General features: G+C 41.8%; 2 protein-coding genes across 3 annotated transcripts; both read left to right on the forward strand.

Annotated features, from left to right (window-relative positions):
* The first annotated feature begins 2,797 nt into the window (after positions 1-2,797).
* LOC118416250 (fibropellin-3-like) lies at positions 2,798-10,602 on the forward strand. Its single transcript, XM_035821336.1, has 11 exons — positions 2,798-3,035; positions 3,466-3,655; positions 4,200-4,354; positions 5,922-5,979; positions 6,763-6,873; positions 7,057-7,167; positions 7,525-7,635; positions 7,824-7,934; positions 8,053-8,223; positions 8,966-9,150; positions 9,367-10,602. The coding sequence occupies exons 1-11, from the start codon at positions 2,916-2,918 to the stop codon at positions 9,469-9,471; spliced, it is 1,428 nt and encodes a 475-aa protein (XP_035677229.1). The 5' UTR covers positions 2,798-2,915; the 3' UTR covers positions 9,472-10,602.
* Positions 10,603-11,484: 882 nt separating this feature from the next.
* On the forward strand, positions 11,485-19,604 carry LOC118416463 (cell wall protein AWA1-like). Of its 2 annotated transcripts, XM_035821568.1 has the most exons (8): positions 11,485-11,649; positions 13,510-13,615; positions 14,187-14,317; positions 14,514-14,586; positions 15,124-15,254; positions 15,470-15,542; positions 16,115-16,245; positions 16,507-19,604. In XM_035821568.1, the coding sequence occupies exons 1-8, from the start codon at positions 11,559-11,561 to the stop codon at positions 19,134-19,136; spliced, it is 3,366 nt and encodes a 1,121-aa protein (XP_035677461.1). In that variant the 5' UTR covers positions 11,485-11,558; the 3' UTR covers positions 19,137-19,604. The 2 variants fall into 2 exon arrangements, with proteins under 2 accessions (XP_035677461.1, XP_035677462.1); XM_035821569.1 differs by lacking the exons at positions 14,514-14,586; positions 15,124-15,254.
* Positions 19,605-19,842: the final 238 nt, after the last annotated feature.

Genomic DNA, 19,842 nt, shown 5'->3' on the forward strand with positions numbered 1-19,842 from the left:
ACATGTAGTTTAGACAGAGCTGTACGACAGATATGGCATGCTTTTTATGTTAATGATGACTTAATTTACATAATTGATGAGGACACATGTGTTTCTAGTGTTTTCCATAATAGGGTTTTTATGCACGTAAAATAGATAATTCATGGCAGGTGCAGCATTAACGTATGCTAAATATAAAAATAAGAGTCTAATTTGCATAATCAATGTGACAATGCCATAATTCCATAGTGGTTAATGGTGGGGATTATCTAATTCACATGTGTAAGTTAGTTATTGATGTACACGACGATGCACCAAGTATGTAACTGTGCAAGTTATTTGCCTGATTTATAATAGGATGTAACTATGGAATTTTGCGAAACTTGGACATCTACACATACGATAAATACATTTTTGGTTAAGAGGACCACCATACAAAATAGATTATGGTAGCAAGTTACAGTATTATTTGCATATTCAATGAAACAATTAGATGAAAATTTGTGCGCTCCAGCCAATAACGAGGACATAGACTCTGTTGTGACATGTTTCATTTGTAGGTGTTTCAACAGTGTATATGATTCAACAGTGGCGGATTTACTTGCAGTTAATGTACGTAATGACGACTGGTACCCTCTTTCGGCCATGCAGCTCGCCCTGCAGCAGGAGTTGCACAGCGTGTAATTTGACCTCACATTGCAACTTGCATGACGTACATAGAACAAAGTACAGACATTTTTCATCGCAGTTAAAATATCGTGATGATTACTTCCACTTTCAGCCATGGTTTCTAATGATAACTAGCAAATTTAGACTACATCACTTTTAACCTCAGTTGTGCTGTAACTAGTCCAACTACCAGCTTCAGTTAAGACCTTTCAATACCTACTTCAACGAATAAGTCCAAACCGTTCCGCCATTCCCTTCTTACTAATTCTCACGTCGCCAGTGTTTTTTTTTAAAAACCACGCTTTTTGATAATGGTTTACTTCTTGATTAGGCCCCCTTTCCACTAGGACGGCGATCGTGCTGCGCTCTCACTGCGACGTAAATAACATATGTGAAACCTTCGCTTTCACACTGGGTATATCATACAAAACGTAAAAGTGTGATGGAGAAGACAACAAAACACACAAAGTGTAACAAGATTCGTTTATTTTCGATACAATTCGTTGAAAGATGTGTCATATTGTAGGTCGCAGAGAGAGCGCGGCGAGAGCGCCGTCCTAGTGGAAAGGGGGTATTATGAGACAAATAAAACCCTCTCAGATGGGTCCTAAACGGGTAACTTAAGGCAAAGGATTGATATTGTTAAAGTTTATCCATGGAAGAAAAGCAATTTCAACCTGTTGCTTTATGTATTGATCACTTTAAAAAAGGGACTACAGCGTTAGAAATGACTCATGAAATATCCATGTATCCAGTACATGTAATCACACAGGACCATACCATGTTAAGCTAGTGACAGGAGTCAATTGATGATTGTATTTGAATTCTTGTGTGTTTTTTCCGGTGCAGAAATGGCGGCAGCCGACGAGAAGATCGCTCCGGGCGGAGAGGACAAGCCCGGGGAGGATGTGGACATCAGTAAGCTGAGTTCAGCACGTATACGCCCTGTGGCCGTCGAGCACACGCCAGCTCCCAAACGTCGTGAGAAAAGAAGGGCAGAATTGCCCTCTACCCCTGCAAAAGGCATCGAGAAAGATCCTAAACTCCGGCGCAAAGCTGTGTGTGAGACAAAACTTGGCCCACCCGGTGCCGACAGCGCCCCGCACCCTGGTCCACCCGAGCCCCGGTACCTGCATATAGGAGACCACATAGTGGAGTGCCCGGAGTACGACAAGACGTCTGTTTACGACAAACATGAGGATGTCCGCGGGTACAAGGAAGAGGGAGTTGACTACGACTCACCCGGAGACCACATAGTGGAGTGTCCGGAGCACCGAGAGGAGTCCGTTTACGACAAACCTGAGGATGTCCGCGGGTACAAGGAGGAGGGGAAAGACTACGGCACCCCCGAGGAAGTAAGCTTTGCTAACAAGGCTAAAGGTACGTGTTGATAAACGTACAAGTAATGAATAGTCATAACTGCTACATTCAATCGGGTCAGACAGTTACAACATTCTATTTGGCATAGGTATGAGATCGCCCAACTCTACTTCAAAATTAAAAACAACAGCATTGGGTAAATACTTAGCATCAACCATGGTATGGGGTCATCAGGCTCGTGTTCCATATCTCTTAGTTTTTGTGGGCCCTTTAAAAATTAATGTTTTATCTTTAACATGTCATTCAACAATTTGTACTTTCAGATATGACATCACATTATGAGTAATAAATCTTAAATGTCCAGACAATGGTGTATATTTTATTGGTTGCATAATACATTAATGCTTGTAACGGGGGTCATCTATTGGGGGACCCTGATTTATGCAAATGTACTATTGCTTCTGGCTTCATAGTGGTATGTCCTTACATCATGTTTTTTTTAATGTTTCTATACATATGCACGTAAAGGACATTTGCATTCCCAACGGAATATTACGATTTCTCTTTCTATTCCTTTCCGAAAGGATCTGTTCAAGAAATGATATTTTTCCATCACTGCTGGGTTATTGTTGAGGTACTGTTGGTAAATGCATGCTGAAAGGCGACAGCGGATAATTAGAGTGTTTAATGTTGTACTTTGAAAACTCGTGAAGCTGGTATTGTTTTTGGGGTGTGTGTGTGTGTTCGTGTGTGCGCGTTCGTATGTGTGTGTGTGTGTGTGTAACGTTATGTGTGTTGTGTGTGTGTGTGTAACGTTATGTGTTGTGTGTGTGTGTGTGTGTGTAACGTTATGTGTGTTGTACGTGTGCACGTCGGTGAGTGACGTATGTTTGGGTGTAATAACAACTAGTTATCTTTTGCGTTCTACCTTAGCGCGTGTCGTTGGCATGTGGAACAAGGTGACAGTTAGTACATTGATTCTGCTTGCACTGGGCTGTGGCATCTTGATGATTGCGTCAGTTATCACCGCTTCAGTCCTGGCAACTCATCTCATACATGAGAAAAAGGTAGTTTACGTTTAGCTCGGATTTTCTATACTATACTATAAGACACTATGAACATGTTACTCACCTCAATTATCGACTGAACACCAGTCATCAGGACCATTTCCCACAACCATATGGAGATATCTTCAATTTACAGGGCCATTATATATACTCATTCAGGAATGGTGTTGTTGACACAGGTCTCACTTCTGCTTTGTGCACGTAAGTGTACGAATTATGATTTCTATATTGCCGGTGGCTCATCAAAAATATTCTTAAACCGACTTCTGTCGTAGCTTTCACTCGACCAATGGACAATATACGATTCTTCAGGGCTGTAGTAACGATGCAGTAGGATTTTCATTACACCACACCTTAAGAAGTATGAATTGATGCAACCATACATGCAAAGTTGTGACCCTGATCTTACACGTTGTTCGTATGGCTGTAGAATACATTCGATTCAAAGATGCAAGCAGGCATGATGGTCTCAAAAACACCTGGCCCTCCATCGTCCATGGCATTCTTCAACCACAGCAGCTCTGCCTCTCTTGTTGCCAAATATCAACCGGAATCAGCAGATTTATTTGCAAACACCACCGAGACCCTGCCTGTAACCGTCACATTTCTGTCAACTACAGGTAAGCAATGTTAGTTTGAGATTTCAAATGCTGATCTACGCTAACCAGAACCCTAAACATGCTGGTTGTCTATTGTCTAAAACAGGTGGCGAGGAGAGAGTGTAAAAAGCGAGTGCGACACCACGACTTGTCATTCTGTAGAAGGCGTTGTAGTGAAAAGTCAAAACCGGCGCGTCTCTGCTGTCATCTTCCCGAGTTCTAACAGAATATAACATTAGGTAATCTATGTTAACATAGGCTTCTGACCACATTGGTGCAACGATAACAAAGTCCCGATATCCAAACCCCTTTTAGGGCAACATGAGGTGGCAGACTCCACCCAAAATACTTCTTTGCGACATTTCAAGTACCCACAGGCCAAGCATCACTGAGGATTTTTGGTATTGCTGAATCGCGCATATTGAGAAAACCCAAAACACATAGACACACAGATATACAGACATGCAGACATACTTACGCAGATACACACACACACACACAGAGACTCACTGATAGACAGACTTGCCGCAGATAATAAGGTATTTGGTACTTTGTTTCACTACAGACATGATTGGATGTGTGCAGAAGCCCTGTCAGCATGGAACCTGTGTGAACAAGGATACTGGTTACAGCTGCATCTGCCTTCCGGGATGGACTGGACAAAACTGCCAGCAAGGTGACTTGCGTAAACATTCATTCACTCACTCACTCACTCACTCACTCACTCACTCACTCACTCACTCACTCACTCACTCACTCACTCCTTGCAGCGAAAGATTTTGTAACACATGCACTGTTAGTCAGCTCTAGAATGTATTTTCATGTACATATAGCATCAATGTACCTGGTATTGCTCAATATGTACATTCCTTTATGCTGAATGTGTGTATTCCCTTATTTTCCGTTATGGCGTCACCTTTATTATCCTACAACTACAGTAACTTCACTCTGGTTCTGTCCCTGATGCTGAAATGTCATAAACACCGATCATCCCCTGCTAACTTCACACTGATCATATCCTTGGTGTTGAGTTTAGATGTACACTGATTATCCTCCTAGCGACTTCACACTGGTCCTGTCCATGGAACTGAACCTACAATTACATTGATTGTTATTCTAATTACTTAGATTTAGACTAATTGACCCCTGCTAACTTCACACTAGTAATTTGTCCATGTTACTAACACTGATTATCCTTCACATGACTCCCATTCCCACTGGTTATTACCTACAGGCGTCACACCGGTCCTGTCTCTAGTGCTGAGCACAATGCTAACTTATGCTTCGTTTTGACACAGACCGGAATGAGTGTGCCTCGAACCCATGCCAACATGGACGCTGTGTGAACCAAGATGGCGGCTACAAATGTATCTGTGACCCTGGATGGACTGGACGAAACTGTCAGCAAGGTGAGTTCTTTTTGTATAGCAGTCCATCTTTAAATGCGATGTAGCTGGAGTGTTCATCAAACGTAGCTGTAGGCTGTAGCTGTGCATCATGTGCTGTAGATGCTTGTCAGTTTGTTCCATTTTTATCCTGTCCCTGGTGCTGAACGTAGATTCAAATTGATTATCCTTTTACTGGCTTCATACTAATTTTGTCTTTGGTGCTGACATTGCATAAACAGTAATCAAACCTAAAACCCTGGTTCAGAACTCACATTCACGATGATTATCCTCCTACTTACTTCACACTGGTCCTAAACTCACATTCACTAATCATCCTCCTACAAATTTCACAGTGGTCGTGTCCCCGGTGCTAAACTCACATTCAAACTGACCATCCTCCTACTAACTTCACACTGGTCCTGTCCCTGGTGCTGAATTTATATTCACACTGGTTATCCTCTTAGGGACTTCACACTGGTCCTGTCCATGGAACTGAGCCTACATTTACATTCTAACTACCTACATTTAGACTAGTAATCCCCCTACTAACTTCACATTGGTTCTGGCCCTGGTACTGAACTTCCCTTAACACCGACTATTCTTCAAATGACTCACATCCACACTGGTTATTCCCCAACACACAGCACACCGGTCCTGTCTCAAGTGATGTGCAGAATACTAACTCATGTCCCGTTTCGACACAGATCAGAATGAGTGTGCCTCTAACCCCTGCCAACATGGACGCTGTGTAAACCAAGACGGTGGCTACAAATGTATCTGCAGGCCTGGGTGGACTGGACGAAACTGTGAGAGAGGCGAGTTTGTCTTGTGTAGCAGTCCAGCTATAAATGTGGTGTAACTGGAGTGTTTTGATACTCATCTTACGTTACCTGTTGTAGATGCTTGTCAGTCTGTTCCATTCTACGGCCCTGTCCATGGTGCTAAACTTACATTCACGTTGGTTATCCTTCTACTAACTTCACACTGGTTCTGAAATAACTTCACACTGGTTCTGTCCCTGGCACTGAATGCACGTTTATATTGATGATCTTTTTCAATTTTTAAAAAATTCCAATGACTTCACACTGGTTCTGCACCTAAAGCTGAACTTACATTAACATTGGTTGTCCTCTATTATCTTCACACCCGTATTGTCCCTAGTGCTGAGCACAATAGCATTTTTCTATTTGACACAGACCGGAATGAGCGTACATCGAACCCATGCCAACATGGACGCTGTGTGAACGAAGATGGCGGCTACAAATGTACCTGTGAACCTGGATGGACTGGACGAAACTGTGAGAAAGGTGAGGTCTTCTTGTAAAGCCGTCCATCTTTATATGTGGTGTGACTGTGGTGTAAATACCCGACATCTAACGTTATGTGTTGTAGATACTTTTAAGTTTGTTCCATCCTATGACCCTGTCCCTGGTGCTGAAAGTACATTCACCTTTATTATCCTCATACTAACTTCACACTGGATGCTGATATTACATAAACACTAGCTTAACACTGGTCATGTCCTTTGTGCTGAACTTATATGCACACCGATCATCCTCCTGCTAACTTCACATTGGTTCTGTCTTTGGTGCTGAACGTGCATTCACACTGATTATCCTTCAAATTCTAATGGCTTCCCTCTAGTCCTGTCATTAATGCTGAACTTACATTAACATTGATTGTCTTCACACCGGTCATATCTGTGGCGATAACACAATATTTGTTTCCTCTTTGACGTAGACCTGAACGAGTGTATCTGGAAACCATGTCAACATGGACGCTGTCTGAACCAAGATGGCGGCTACAAATGTACCTGTGACCCTGGATGGATTGGACGAAACTGTCAGCAAGGTGAGTTCTTTTTTGTGTAGCAGTCAAACTCTAACTGCAGTGTTCCTGGAATTTCTTCCTACATTGAATTTTTTACCCGACAGACTCTTTGGAAATAAAGTATAAATGTCTGGCATTTTCGGCTGTAGAAGCTTTTCAGTTTGTTCCATTTAAAACAACAACTTACTTTCCGTTATCTCACAGACATAAATGCGTGTATGAGGAACGCATGCCAACATGGACGCTGTGCGAACCAAGATGGCGACTACAACTGTACCTGTGACCCTGGATGGACTGGGCACAACTGTCAGCAAGGTGAGTTCCTCTTGTATAGCAGAGAAAGTTTGAACTTTCAACTTTACATTTAAACTTTGTTAACGGTAATATAAGTCATTTAGTCAAGAATCTCAGACTAGTAAAGGAAGGAAATATCATGTTGTGGAATTCGTTTCTGCATTAGTCGTTAGGCCCTTGTCTAATTGGCTATGTCGGCGAATATTCTCCCTATAGCCATCGTAGTTAGTCTGTTGCAGCAGTAAAGGTTTTATATCCAGTCTGATTTTTTTTCTTCTTCTGTTGTCAGTTTCAAGATCATTGGTCCAATTAACTACCCGTTTGTTTGTCTGGAAACAATAATAAATTAGCAAACTGTACTTTCCTGTTCCAACACAGACCAGAATGAATGTACCATAAATCCCTGCCAACATGGACGCTGTGTGAACAATGATGGTAGCTACAGGTGTATCTGCAGCCCACGATGGATTGGACAGAACTGTCAGCTAGGTGAGGTCGTTTTGTGTGTCGGTCTAACTGTAAATGGCGAGTTTTAAAATTCTGTTTGTTGTAGACGATTGTCAATTTGTTCCATTTTGCTGGCCCTCTCCTTGGTGCATTCACCCTGATCATCCTCCTTACCACCTTTACAACTTTCCTTATGTTGGGCACAAAAACTATTTTCCGTTTTGACACAGACCTGAATGAATGTACCAGGAAGCCATGCCAACATGGACGCTGTGTGAACCAAGATGGCGGCTACAAATGTATCTGTGACCCTGGATGGACTGGACAGAACTGCCAGCAAGGTGAATTCTATTCTAATTTTGGAAAATAAAGGCTTAGCCCATTCAGATTGAACAGAACCCTGGGGTTTGATTGATTGATTGAAAATCCGTCATCTCATTATACTGTCGTTTGTTCCAGCCAAGCTATGCCGTCGTGGGTGGAGTGGATATAAGGGTCACTGCTACACGTTGGTGACAAAAGCAGACAACTGGCAAAATGCGAACTCAAAGTGTAAACAGGATGGTGCGAATTTGGCCTCTATCACCAGCCGTGAGGAGGCCAACTTCATCAACAATATCATCGTTGGTGGTAGGTTATACATGAAGCTCATTATCATCATAGACTCCAGCTAGAGTCAAAAGTTGTTCCAAAACAAAAGTGGATTAAACTTTTGACCGTCCTTGCAGTGGTCGTCAAATGTAATTGACAAAATAGCTAGATCATGTGGCCTTACGGACACGATGATGAAGAAGGACAGCTGGGTTGGATAGAATATTTTCCTGTCTCAATTTAGTCAAATGAAACTGGCCAAAGAAGCGCTCCCTTTATAAGGTCAGCCGTTATGTCATTGGCAACGAACAAGTGGTTACATATTTCTAATAAGTTAGCAAGCATTTCAAATAGCGCACCACGCTGGTAACATTAGGATATGTGTGTACATTGTGTTTTTCACAATTGTCCAGATATCTAATTGATTTATATTACAAATGAAGAACAATTAGATGTCCTGGAATATTTGATGATGCCCTGCCTTTACTTTTGCGTATGCTGCACTGTGACATTAGGCCTGCCCGGTTATCATGACCACCAAATAAACCAGCGGGCTAGCGTACTTCACATTTCTTTGGCAAGAATCTTTTAATGAAAGGAACAGAAGTGATTAAATTAACATTTAAGCGCTCTCCATGGCGCACTGATTTATCTCATATTCCTACAAAGCATTCTTTTAGAAGATAGAACTAAAAGAAAATTGAATCATGTCACTCACTCCTCAGGAACCATTACATGTATGACGAGCTGATAATAAACAAGATGCTTTCTATGGTCACAGCTCCTGTTGGGAACTGGGGTGTTCATCTAGTCTGGTTTGGACTGAATCGCAAGGATGAAAAGTTCCGTCAGTTTACCGATGGGTCAAAGGTCACCTACACGAACTGGGAGCCGGGAGAGCCTAACAACAATTGCAATATTATGTCATGGTTTGAAGGACAGGAATGTGTCGGTGTGTACTCAAAGGTGAGTACTTTAATTATCTGCGATTACATATTTAAGGTTCAAGAGGCTTAAGATAATCATGATAATAACTTAAGCGAAAACATAAGAACGATAAATTGCAGATAAATTAAGATAATGATATACAAGAAGAATGAAAGACATAGGTAATTAAAGGTGAAATATTAGCTATTCTAGGACATATGAACAACTTAGTTCTAATTCCACCTTTTTTACCAGGATGGAGATGCCGGCCTCATTTTCCGCGTCCAGGTGAAGAGAGGACAGTGGAATGACGATCAGTGCTCCCGTCACTATCCCTTCATTTGCAAGCGTCCCAAATAACAATAATCCACCCTGTGAGAGAAACAAATACGACCTTGTATCTCCTAACATGGCTCTAGCTGTCGAATAAAGTTAGCGGGGCGTTATATTGTTACCGTAAACGCCTAAGGAATAGTGGTACATTAGTGTTATTATCATACAGACAATTCAAAGTCATAATGTTGACAAGTTGCAATCCATCATTCCTTCAAGTGCGCATTCGTAGCTTCTTGGCCGATCATGAATGAACTGGTTTTGCTTACATTAACCGATGGGAATGGAGACGTCTGATTGGTCCATGCAGCCATGACCCAGCACTTGTTGTTATCTTTTTGTAACAATCATGAGTTGTTTTCTTATTTTAATTGGATAACTCTTTTGCCTGATAACTAAATTGATTGTAATAAGTACTGTTTATTTAATACCCTTTTTTCATATGTTCAATAGCAGAAAAGCCCTGGTTACAAGTTTGTGACCGAGTACACTGTACAATTAATATGAATATCATTAGTATTATAAGTTTGAAGACTAAAAGGTTTTCTTGTATATTTGTATTCCTTGCTAGTTTGGAAGGACTTTTGAATATACCTGTGTGGCTTTACATGAGTACAATTTCTAAAATGTCATTTGGACGCCTGTCTAACGAGCGAAAACAATATTTCAACGGTTGGAATACTAGTTGCAAGATGATAGTTGACAGCTCAGAATGCATAGTTACAAACCTAGTTTTCACTGTTATGGTTGTTCTTACGTACCGATCCGAGTGAAATATGACATTGTGTGTGACAATTACTTAAATGTAATTTCGATAGCAGCTCATTGGAAGAAAAGACAGGTTGCAAAAAGATCTTGAGAAAGATTACATTATGTTTTACTCATCTTAATTAACTTGACTTAAGTGCAGAGAGATGCAGTGAAAATTGTACCTGTAGAGTTTACATTGCCATTTGCCTATTTCTGGTGAAGTGCAATGGTAATGACTTAACGTTATTACTGAAAAGTATATCATAGTGAATATCCATATATAAGGAAAGGTCATGAGATGCATTGATTAGTCTTTCTGAATGATTTTGCTATGTACATGCTATATGTACTTAGTTACGTGTATGTGTGTGTGCGTGCGCGTGTGTGTGTATATATGTGTGTGTGTGTGTGTGTGTGTGTGTGTGTGTGTGTGCGTGTGTGTGCTAGTATGTGTGTGCGGGCGCGTGCGTGTGTGAGGCGCGGTGTATACACGATATAGAATATAGGACATATATACAATCATTTTGTCAGTAAAAGATTCCTTAAATGTTATATAGCACCCGACAAACTTGAATTGTGTTGTAACTCGTAGATGCTAAGATTTGAATAGATCTGAATCAAAGCAAACAACATTTTTAAATGTAAACCTGAAAATGGTTTTCTGTGTACTCAGAAAGATGTAAGTTACACACTCATATGATGGCATTTGAAATTAAAACCTAGTTGTCACTACTATGGTTGTTTTTACATAGCAATCAGAGTAAAATAGATGCTAATGATGTGATATTAATATTCAATAGCAATTACGTCATTACGGTTTGGTCACAGATCATTGTAAGAAAGGAATGGTTGTATCAAGAGCGATTTCTTAGTGCTTAAGTTATCTTACTTACTCAAGCTTATAAGATTTAATAAGCAGCGGAGAGAGACAAATGAATCTGTATATGTTGGAGGTGAGTAATAAGAATAAAGTACATCACAAGAAGCATTTTCTGTAAGTATTTTTTGGAAGGAAATTGAATACAGCGGCGCAACTCTCAGCGGGCAATGTTTCTTTTGGCGTTCACCGCAGGATCAGAAAGGAAAATAATTATTAGCGCAGGAACACATACATCAAAATGTTTCAGATAATAATAGTAACACCAATCTGATACTGTATAATTTTCCTGCATATGTCCGGAAGGCGTATGCTCCTGCTCTTATCGAGTTGCCTAGTTAATGGAACATATTTTGTGCACATCCACCATCGGCCAGTTGTCTGTTCCTGTCCAACGGGTCTTTCTACTTCGCTCCAGTGACTTTTGGACCAGTTTCCTGACAACAAGTCCCGAAATCTCTCCAGGTTTTGGACCTTGAGAGCCAAAATGGGTTGTTTTCGGGCCTGTTCAGGATGGGCGAGTATTTTGTTTGTAGTTTTTCTACTGAATGCGGTCCAGACGGCGACGTCTTTTTCAGGTAAGCTTCCATCGCCTCACTTTTTAGTACATGTGTTTTGTGTGACTGAATATGGGTCACATTCCATATTTCTGTTATGATTATCTGTTAGTGTCAGTAAAACATCATGGTGATTCTTCGGTCACATCATGCACGTACAGTTTTATATTACATCTGTAATATCTGCCAAGTATGTTTTACATGTTTTACAAGATTTAGCTCTTGTTTGTGTGCCTGTACTGTGTAACCAACAATCGACAAGGCATGCTTTAACTTTTGGCGTTGCTGTTGGTCAATACGATTCTCTTCTCGATGTGTGCGCTGTGAGATACCTTTTAGGTCACATGATAGCAGTAATATTCATTTTAGGTCACAGCAAGGAATATCAATGTTATCTGAACATACATCATGGGGTTTATATCAATGCGAAATGAATTTATCCAATGGGTATGATGATGTCAATCATAGAAACGAGCATATGTAGGCAGGAGATACTGACTTCTTCCCGACAACGTTTACATTTGTTTCTGGTCGGGAAACATTTGATTTTATTCAGAGAGAGTATCTGTTGGAGTGTTTCTGCTTGTAAGAAACAGCAAAATGTTCAGAAAATGCTATTTTGTGTGTGTGTGTGAATCATATGGCTGACTTCACATGACATACAATGTACTGTAAACTAACACAAATGCTAGACAGAAATATTCTAAGTGGAAGCGGAATAATTCTGACATGTGTAATATACACGTGAACGTCGTCTCTAATGTTTCAAACACCGCCAATTGCTGAAGGTGACGATAAACTGGCAAACACAAAGAGCTGGGATGAACACTGAGTTGTCTGTTAGATGAGGCGAGCCCATGGCTGGAGGCTTGCAATTTTTGAAGTCAGGGCAGGTGGTCCAACAACATGTCAGACAAATCTGTGCCCAATCCACAAACATTTATACATGTAGAGGACGAGGACAACCAGGGTTACTTGCTCATCACTATTTCAGTTCATAGCTCGCTGGTGCTTTTCAACACTCTGTGACAAAACACAGAAAGACAAATATTCAAATTGTTTTACACCTTATTTACAAATGACATAACTAAACATAGAACCAAATTGACAATACACAGGACTAGACCACAGGTTGTACCAGAGTCGATCATTCTGCTGGTAGCCCTCGTACCCAAAACTACACACTAGGGGTGGGTACCGGTACAGAAAATTCAGGTCCAGGTCCGGTTCAGGTCCAAATGATCAGGTCCGGACCTGAACCTGGACCTGATTCAGTATGACTCATACCAATTGTCCATTTCACTACAAAGAAATATGTTTGGCGGGGTATTAGACTTACACTGGCGTTTTAAAATCCTACAACGCTAACTGCACCTGTACGATTGACTGTAAACCTTGGTAGAAATTACTATAAAGTCTACTCTACTTCACTCTTGTCATTTTCTTCCAACTGCAAGCGCCAAAACGTGTGAATGCCTGATAAAATAATATGTTAATTTTCTAATCGGTCCAACATCCGGTCCACCTAATTTTTTCAGGTCCGGTTTTTCTGGACCGGTCCAACAAGAAAAACCGGTTTTGTACCGGTACGCTGTACCGATACCCAGCCCTACTACACACCATTTGTAGGAGAGAAATCCAGATGAAGACAATCTACAGTGCCGTGTGTGTGTGTTTGTGTGTGTGTGTGTTTGTTTGTGTGTGTTTGTGTGTGTGTGTGTGTGTGTGTGTGTGTAAAGCAATGTATTTTCAACAGACTCACTATCAAGTTGAAATCTTTGAGCTAAGTCATGGAACCTTGTCAAAGGTCGGAAGATTTTATGATAACGTTATCAATGACTGAGTGAGGCAATGACACGTACTGCCTTTCTCTCCCCATAGCCGTCAAGGATGTGTCTAAGGACCACAGAAGGAGAGATATGCTGGGAATCTGGTCTCCTCACAAGACCCGTGTGGTACATCCGTACTTAGAGGCCCTTCGTCAACGGTAAACATTCTTCACTAGCAATATAAAACCCTATAAAGAGAATTACGAGATGCGTAGTTTTCAATCTGAAATTTGACTTATAGCTCATTGTGTATCCATACTTAGCATGTCCATGTTTTACCAATGAGGTGACCAGAACGAGGAACATGTATCCTATCCTTTTCTGTTGTGACAAATTAATTTACAAATCCAAAAGGTGCTAATGCATTACTCTCCAAACAGGTTCGGCTGTTTTTGCGTGTTTTAGACGTTTTTATCGGGACTTCTTTTTTGTGCTGTTTTCTTTCTGTCTTTTACCTGTCACAAAGAAAGCACCAAAACACGTAAGAAACAACCTGTTTGGAAAGTATTAATGTTTGCAGTTTCTATTTTACTAGTGTTATTGTCAATTCTGATGACATTACCACTTTTTGTCCAATATGTCCATACTCGGTACTCCTACTGTAACTGCTTTGTGCGAATTTCAGCTTTTCAAATATATATAAGGACATGATGGAGAGTGCTTTGATGTACTCTGGCAAAAGATACAGATTTTGCACACAAACTAACAGTTTATTTACCTCCCTCTTAGGCTCGACAGATACAGACAATCAGCTGCCAGAGCACATGAAAAACAAATCAGACAAAATGACTTGCCAAGCAACATCGCCGAGAGTGTGGAACACTCTAGCTATAGCGGTGGGACGGAAAGCAAATCAGCAGGTAATGTACATGGATGGCGCAAAAGTGTTTAAGGTGTTCTTATTGTGTCCGTATTCGTTTCGATTTTGGGGACTTTTTAGATTATTTCGTTGAAGTCCATATTGTCAATTCTGGTGATATTCAAAATATCACGTTAATGTACGCTTGGATGATTGCATAAATCATGATTATTGTTACATGTCCTTTTTCGCAATAGTGAGAGATTTGAACCCGGAGACCCGCCGTAAGCAGCTGGATATTCTTCACAAGATGAAAGACAAGATTGACATGTAAGTACGTGTACTTGTCAATTTAAAAAAAAAACGATATGTACGTCTGGTCTGGCCACGACATGACCACATCGGAACGCACTGCAGATCTCCTGCCCAACACAACACGGCAAGAAAACGATCTAAACCTACGAAACTACAAAATAACTTTAACACCCTGCCACACCATTAGTTACCAAAAAATAGCCCAGGACGATCACTGTTGAGACTTTTGAATAACGAAAAATGATATGTTACAATCATACAAGAGTTTTACAAGAATAATAAACCACTCATTCATTCATACAGATGCTGCAAACTGAAGGGATGTCAGAACAATCCGTAAATTTAGATTTATTTGTTATCGTTGAAGTTAAGTCCCTCCTGTTTGATGTTCAATGTGTATGTACTTCTACTTTTAATTCTTTTGCTTGAATTTCATATCCTGAAGTATTTACAGATATAATGAAGAATGGATAATTGTGCTGGCAAAAGGCACACTTTAGTCAGAGTAGGTGCTGCACACACAAACCAACCGTTTATTTACCTTACGTCTAGGATGGACAGGCACAGACAAGAGGCCGCCATAGCACATGAAAAACGAATCAGACAAAATGACTTGCCAAGCAACATCGCCGGCAGTGTGGAACACCCAACATATAGCGGTGGGAAAGAAAGCAAATCAGCAGGTATGTACATGGATGGCACAGAAGTGTTCAATGTGTTCTAGTTGTGTCTGTCTTTGTTTAGATTCTTAAGGTTATTCTGGTGTAGTCTATGTGGTCGATTCTGATTACATTTAACATCAATATATCACGTTAATGTATGCTAATGTTTAAACAGGTAACAAACTTAAATAATTGCATAAATTGTGATAATTCTTATATGTTCTTTTTCGCCAAAGTGAGGGATTTGACCAAGGAGACCCGTCGTAAGCAGTTGGATATCCTTCACGAGATGGAAGACAAGCTTAACATGTAAGTAACGTTACATGTACTTGTAACCCCCCCCCCCCCCAAATAAAACTATATGTGCGTCTGGTTTGCCCACGGAATGGCCACATTGAAAGGTATTGCAGATCTCCTGCCCGACACAGCACGACAAGAAAACGACCGAAACCTAAGAAGCTACAAAAATGACTTTGGCAGCAACCTGCCCATTAGTTACCAAAATAGCCCAGTACCGTCACAGTTGAGACGGAAAACGGTAAATTGTATTTGCATTTTTATGACTATATTGTTTAGAATTAATGTACGCGAAACAATGTTTTACAAGAATAATAAACCACTCATTCATTCATATGTATATCACAAATTGACGGGATGCCTTAGGTTCATTTGGTAGTAGTGATATCGCGGTAGTAAATTCCCACGACGCTACTATTATTGCTCAATGTGTACGTACTTCTACTGTAATTCTTATGTGTGAATTCCATCTTCAAACATTTACAGATATAATCAAGAAGGGATTATTATGCCCTGGCAAATGACATACTATAATTGTAGATGTTATACACACAAACCAACCGTTTATTTACTTCACCATCTAGGATCGACAACTACAGACAAGTAGCTGACAGAGTTCATGAAAAACAAATCATGCAAAATGACTTGCCAAGCAACATCGCCGGTAGTGTGGAACATCCAAGCTTTAGCAGTGGGACGGAACAAAAATCAGCAGGTATGTAGAAACATTCCTAGGGTAAAGATGGACATACTTGAGATAATACTTAAGTAGATATGGACACTCTGCATAGATATGGGCACTGGGTGTACCAGAATCGTTAATTCTTACTGTTGACCCTCGTGCTCGTAGCCTGAAGCATACACTATTACAGAGGAACCCCGAAGTAGATCTAGCTCATTCCAGTGTTTGTCGTTTATTTACACAACAAACTTAGATACATGCAATTTGCAAAAACGTTCTATTTTTCTTTCACAGAAGTGAGAGATTTGAATGAGGAAAATCGTCGTCGTAAGCAGTTGAATATCCTTCACCAAATGCAAACCAATCTTGGCATGATCATGAAAGAGGTCAAACATGAGATGGAGGAAAAGAAAGGTGCAGTAAGTGAATCTCAGGATAACGCAATCGACACCGATCATGGCAAAAGAATCACCATTCAGCTTGCTCCCGATGGTGGCGTTAAAATCGTTCCTAAAACGCCAACGACGGAGGCTCCAGTCGTAACCAAACCGACAACAAACACGACTGATCAGGCTAACACTACGGAGCAACACCTGTCTAAGCCTAGCCAAACACAAACAGTAAATGAGTCGTCCTCTCAAGCCAAAAATACTAGTGGCCAAAGCTTATCAGGCGCCAGCCAATCAACGGCAAACAATATATCGTCTGGAGCAGACCAAAGTGCCATTGGGCGAAATGTCACACAGGCCAGCCAATCATCTTCTACTAACGTTTCCTCGACAGCAGCACAAACCGCTTCGAGTCAAAACACCTCACAAACCAGCCAATCAGCAGCGACCAATGTATCGTCTGCAGCACCTGCAACTCAAACCGCTGCGGGACAGAACGTGTCACAAACCAGCCAATCAGCGGCTAGCAATGTATCGTCTGCAGCACCTGCAACTCAAACCGCTGCGGGACAGAACGTGTCACAAACCAGCCAATCAGCGGCGACCAATGTATCGTCTGCAGCACCTGCAGCTCAAACCGCTGCGGGACAGAATATGACACAAACCAGCCAATCAGCAGCAAGCAACGTGTCGTCTGCAGCATCCACTGCAGCTAATACCGCTTCGGCACAGAATATTTCACAACCCAGCCAATCAGCAGCTACAAATACGTCGTCTGCAACAGCTGTAGGTCAAACCGCTTCGGCACAAAATGCCTCACATGTTAGCCAATCAGCAGCAAGCAACGTGTCGTCTGCAACATCCACTCCAGCTAAAACCGCTTCGGGACAGAATATCTCACAAACCAGCCAATCAGCAGCTACAAATGCGTCGTCTGCAGCAGCTACAGCTCAAGTCGCGTCGGAAAAGAATGTGTCACAAACCAGCCAATCAGTGTCGAGCAATGTGTCGTCTGCTGCAGCTGCCACACAAGCCGCTTCGGGACAGAATGTGTCACAAACCAGCCAATCAACAGCGAGCAATGCGTCGTCTGCTGCAGCTGCCGCTCAAGCCTCTTCGGGAAAGAATGTGTTACAAACCAGCCAATCAGCGGCTACAAATGCGTCGTCTGCAATAGCTGCAGGTCAAACCGCTTCAGGAAAGAATGTGTCACAAACCAGCCAATCAGCAGCGAGCAATGTGTCATCTGTAGCAGCTGCCGCTCAAGCCGCTTCGGGAAAGAATGCGTCACAAACCAGCCAATCAGCAGCGAGCAATGTATCGTCTGCAGCAGCTGCCGCTCAAGCCGCTTCGGGAAAGAATGTGTCACAAACCAGCCAATCAGCAGCGAGCAATGTGTCGTCTGCAGCAGCTGCCGCTCAAGCCGCTTCGGGACAGAACTTGTCACAAGTCAGCCAATCAGCAGCGAGCAATGTATCGTCTGCATCCGCTGCCGCTCAAGCCGCTTCAGGACAGAATGTGTCACAAACCAGCCAATCAGCAGCTACAAATGCGTCGTCTGCAGCAGCTGCAGGTCAAACCGCTTCGGGACAGAATGTGTCACAAACTAGCCAATCAGCAGCGAGCAATGTGTCACAAAGCAGCCAATCAGCAGCGAGCAATGTGTCGTCTGCAGCAGCCGCAGGTCAAACCGCTTCGAGTCAAAATGCCTCACAAGTCAGCCAATCAGCAGCGAGCAATGCGTCGTCTGCAGCACTCGCAGGTCAAACCATTTCGGGACAGAATGCCTCACAAGCCAGTCAATCAGCAGCTATCGCAGTGAAGAAGAAATCACCCGTCGCTCATTTGGGTGAAGAAGTGGTGGGATCTGTCCTGACGTCCATCACGTCTCTGCAGACGGCAGCCAACAAGTTGGACGCTGCCCAGCAGTTCTCCAATGAGAGCGACAAGTCCGAACTTATCCGCGCTTTGTTCGTTATGCAGAGCTCTCATGGTCAACGAGAGCAAACAACCCAGAAGAAAATCGACCCCAAAATGGAGGCGTCTGCTAAAAAGACCTTAAGTAAGAACACCATGGAGCTTGAAGCCTCTATGGTTAAAGTCAAGAACCTCAAGGGCAAAGAGTTAAAGGCGGCCATCAAGAATCTAGATGAGAATCTTAAAAAGGTAGAAATATCTGCTAAGAACAGCTCACTGCAGACGGAGGATGCCATCAATAGTATATCCAGTTCCCTGAAGATAGGGGAGACAGTTATGATGGCCACTGCTGACAAAGAGGGGCAATTAGCCATTGAGACGACCAATAATGCTTTAAACAAAGCGCGACAGGGTTTGGAAAGACAGTATGCATGGGAGTTTTTCACCGGATCCCTGACGAAAATCAAGAAACTTTCAGACGAGATAGAAAGCTCTTACAAGGTACTACTGAAGGATTTTGTGACAAAACCAGCAAAGGTTAAGAAACCGTCCACACTTGACAAAGCCTTAAATTTTGTCCTTGCAAAAGAGAAGATCACATTCAAAAGTCTCACATAGGCGACTTCGAATCAATTACCAAGATGGCAAACACAACTAACTAATCAAATGGTCAAGTAACTAGGAGGGAAAGTAGCTTGGTATCCAGGCTGAACAGCTGAGGCTCACTTCTCAACCATAATCCCCAGCCTACATCAGGCTGTACAAGACTGGATACCAGGCTAGGAAACAAGGCATACATGAAGTAATTATTACTAAAAGAAATCACGAAACAAACTGTACTGTCTCTAGATAGCCTCACCTTTCCATCCCCTTCAGACATCAACGAAGCCGGGTTATATACATGTAGTTTGTTAATGGTATTCCTCATCTATCATTAGATATTTCTTAAGTTCTATGATGTTATTTTACTGACATGAGACGATGGAGGTGGTTGTATCGTTGAGACTGTATTATTCGTGAATAACTTCATCAGGTTGGCAGTTATTCATATAGTAAGGTTCTTTTAGCACAACCAGAAAATAACTTACTTCCAACATTTACATGCCTGTCACACACCGTCATCAGGGTGGAATGACCGCAACCAACTCATGCTGCAACACATATACGATATAGCAAGTAAATTATATTGATGAATAGAAGAAAAATCGCCAAAAAATGCCGGTGCCGAACCTGTGCTTGGGGGATAGGGCAACTTGAAACACCACATTTTTTTCTGTGTGTTATTGGTTGTGATCCTAACCTTCATCGTGAGTGCTGCTGTACA

Source organism: Branchiostoma floridae, chromosome 5 (assembly GCF_000003815.2).
Source record: "Branchiostoma floridae strain S238N-H82 chromosome 5, Bfl_VNyyK, whole genome shotgun sequence".
Classification (NCBI taxonomy): domain Eukaryota; kingdom Metazoa; phylum Chordata; class Leptocardii; order Amphioxiformes; family Branchiostomatidae; genus Branchiostoma; species Branchiostoma floridae.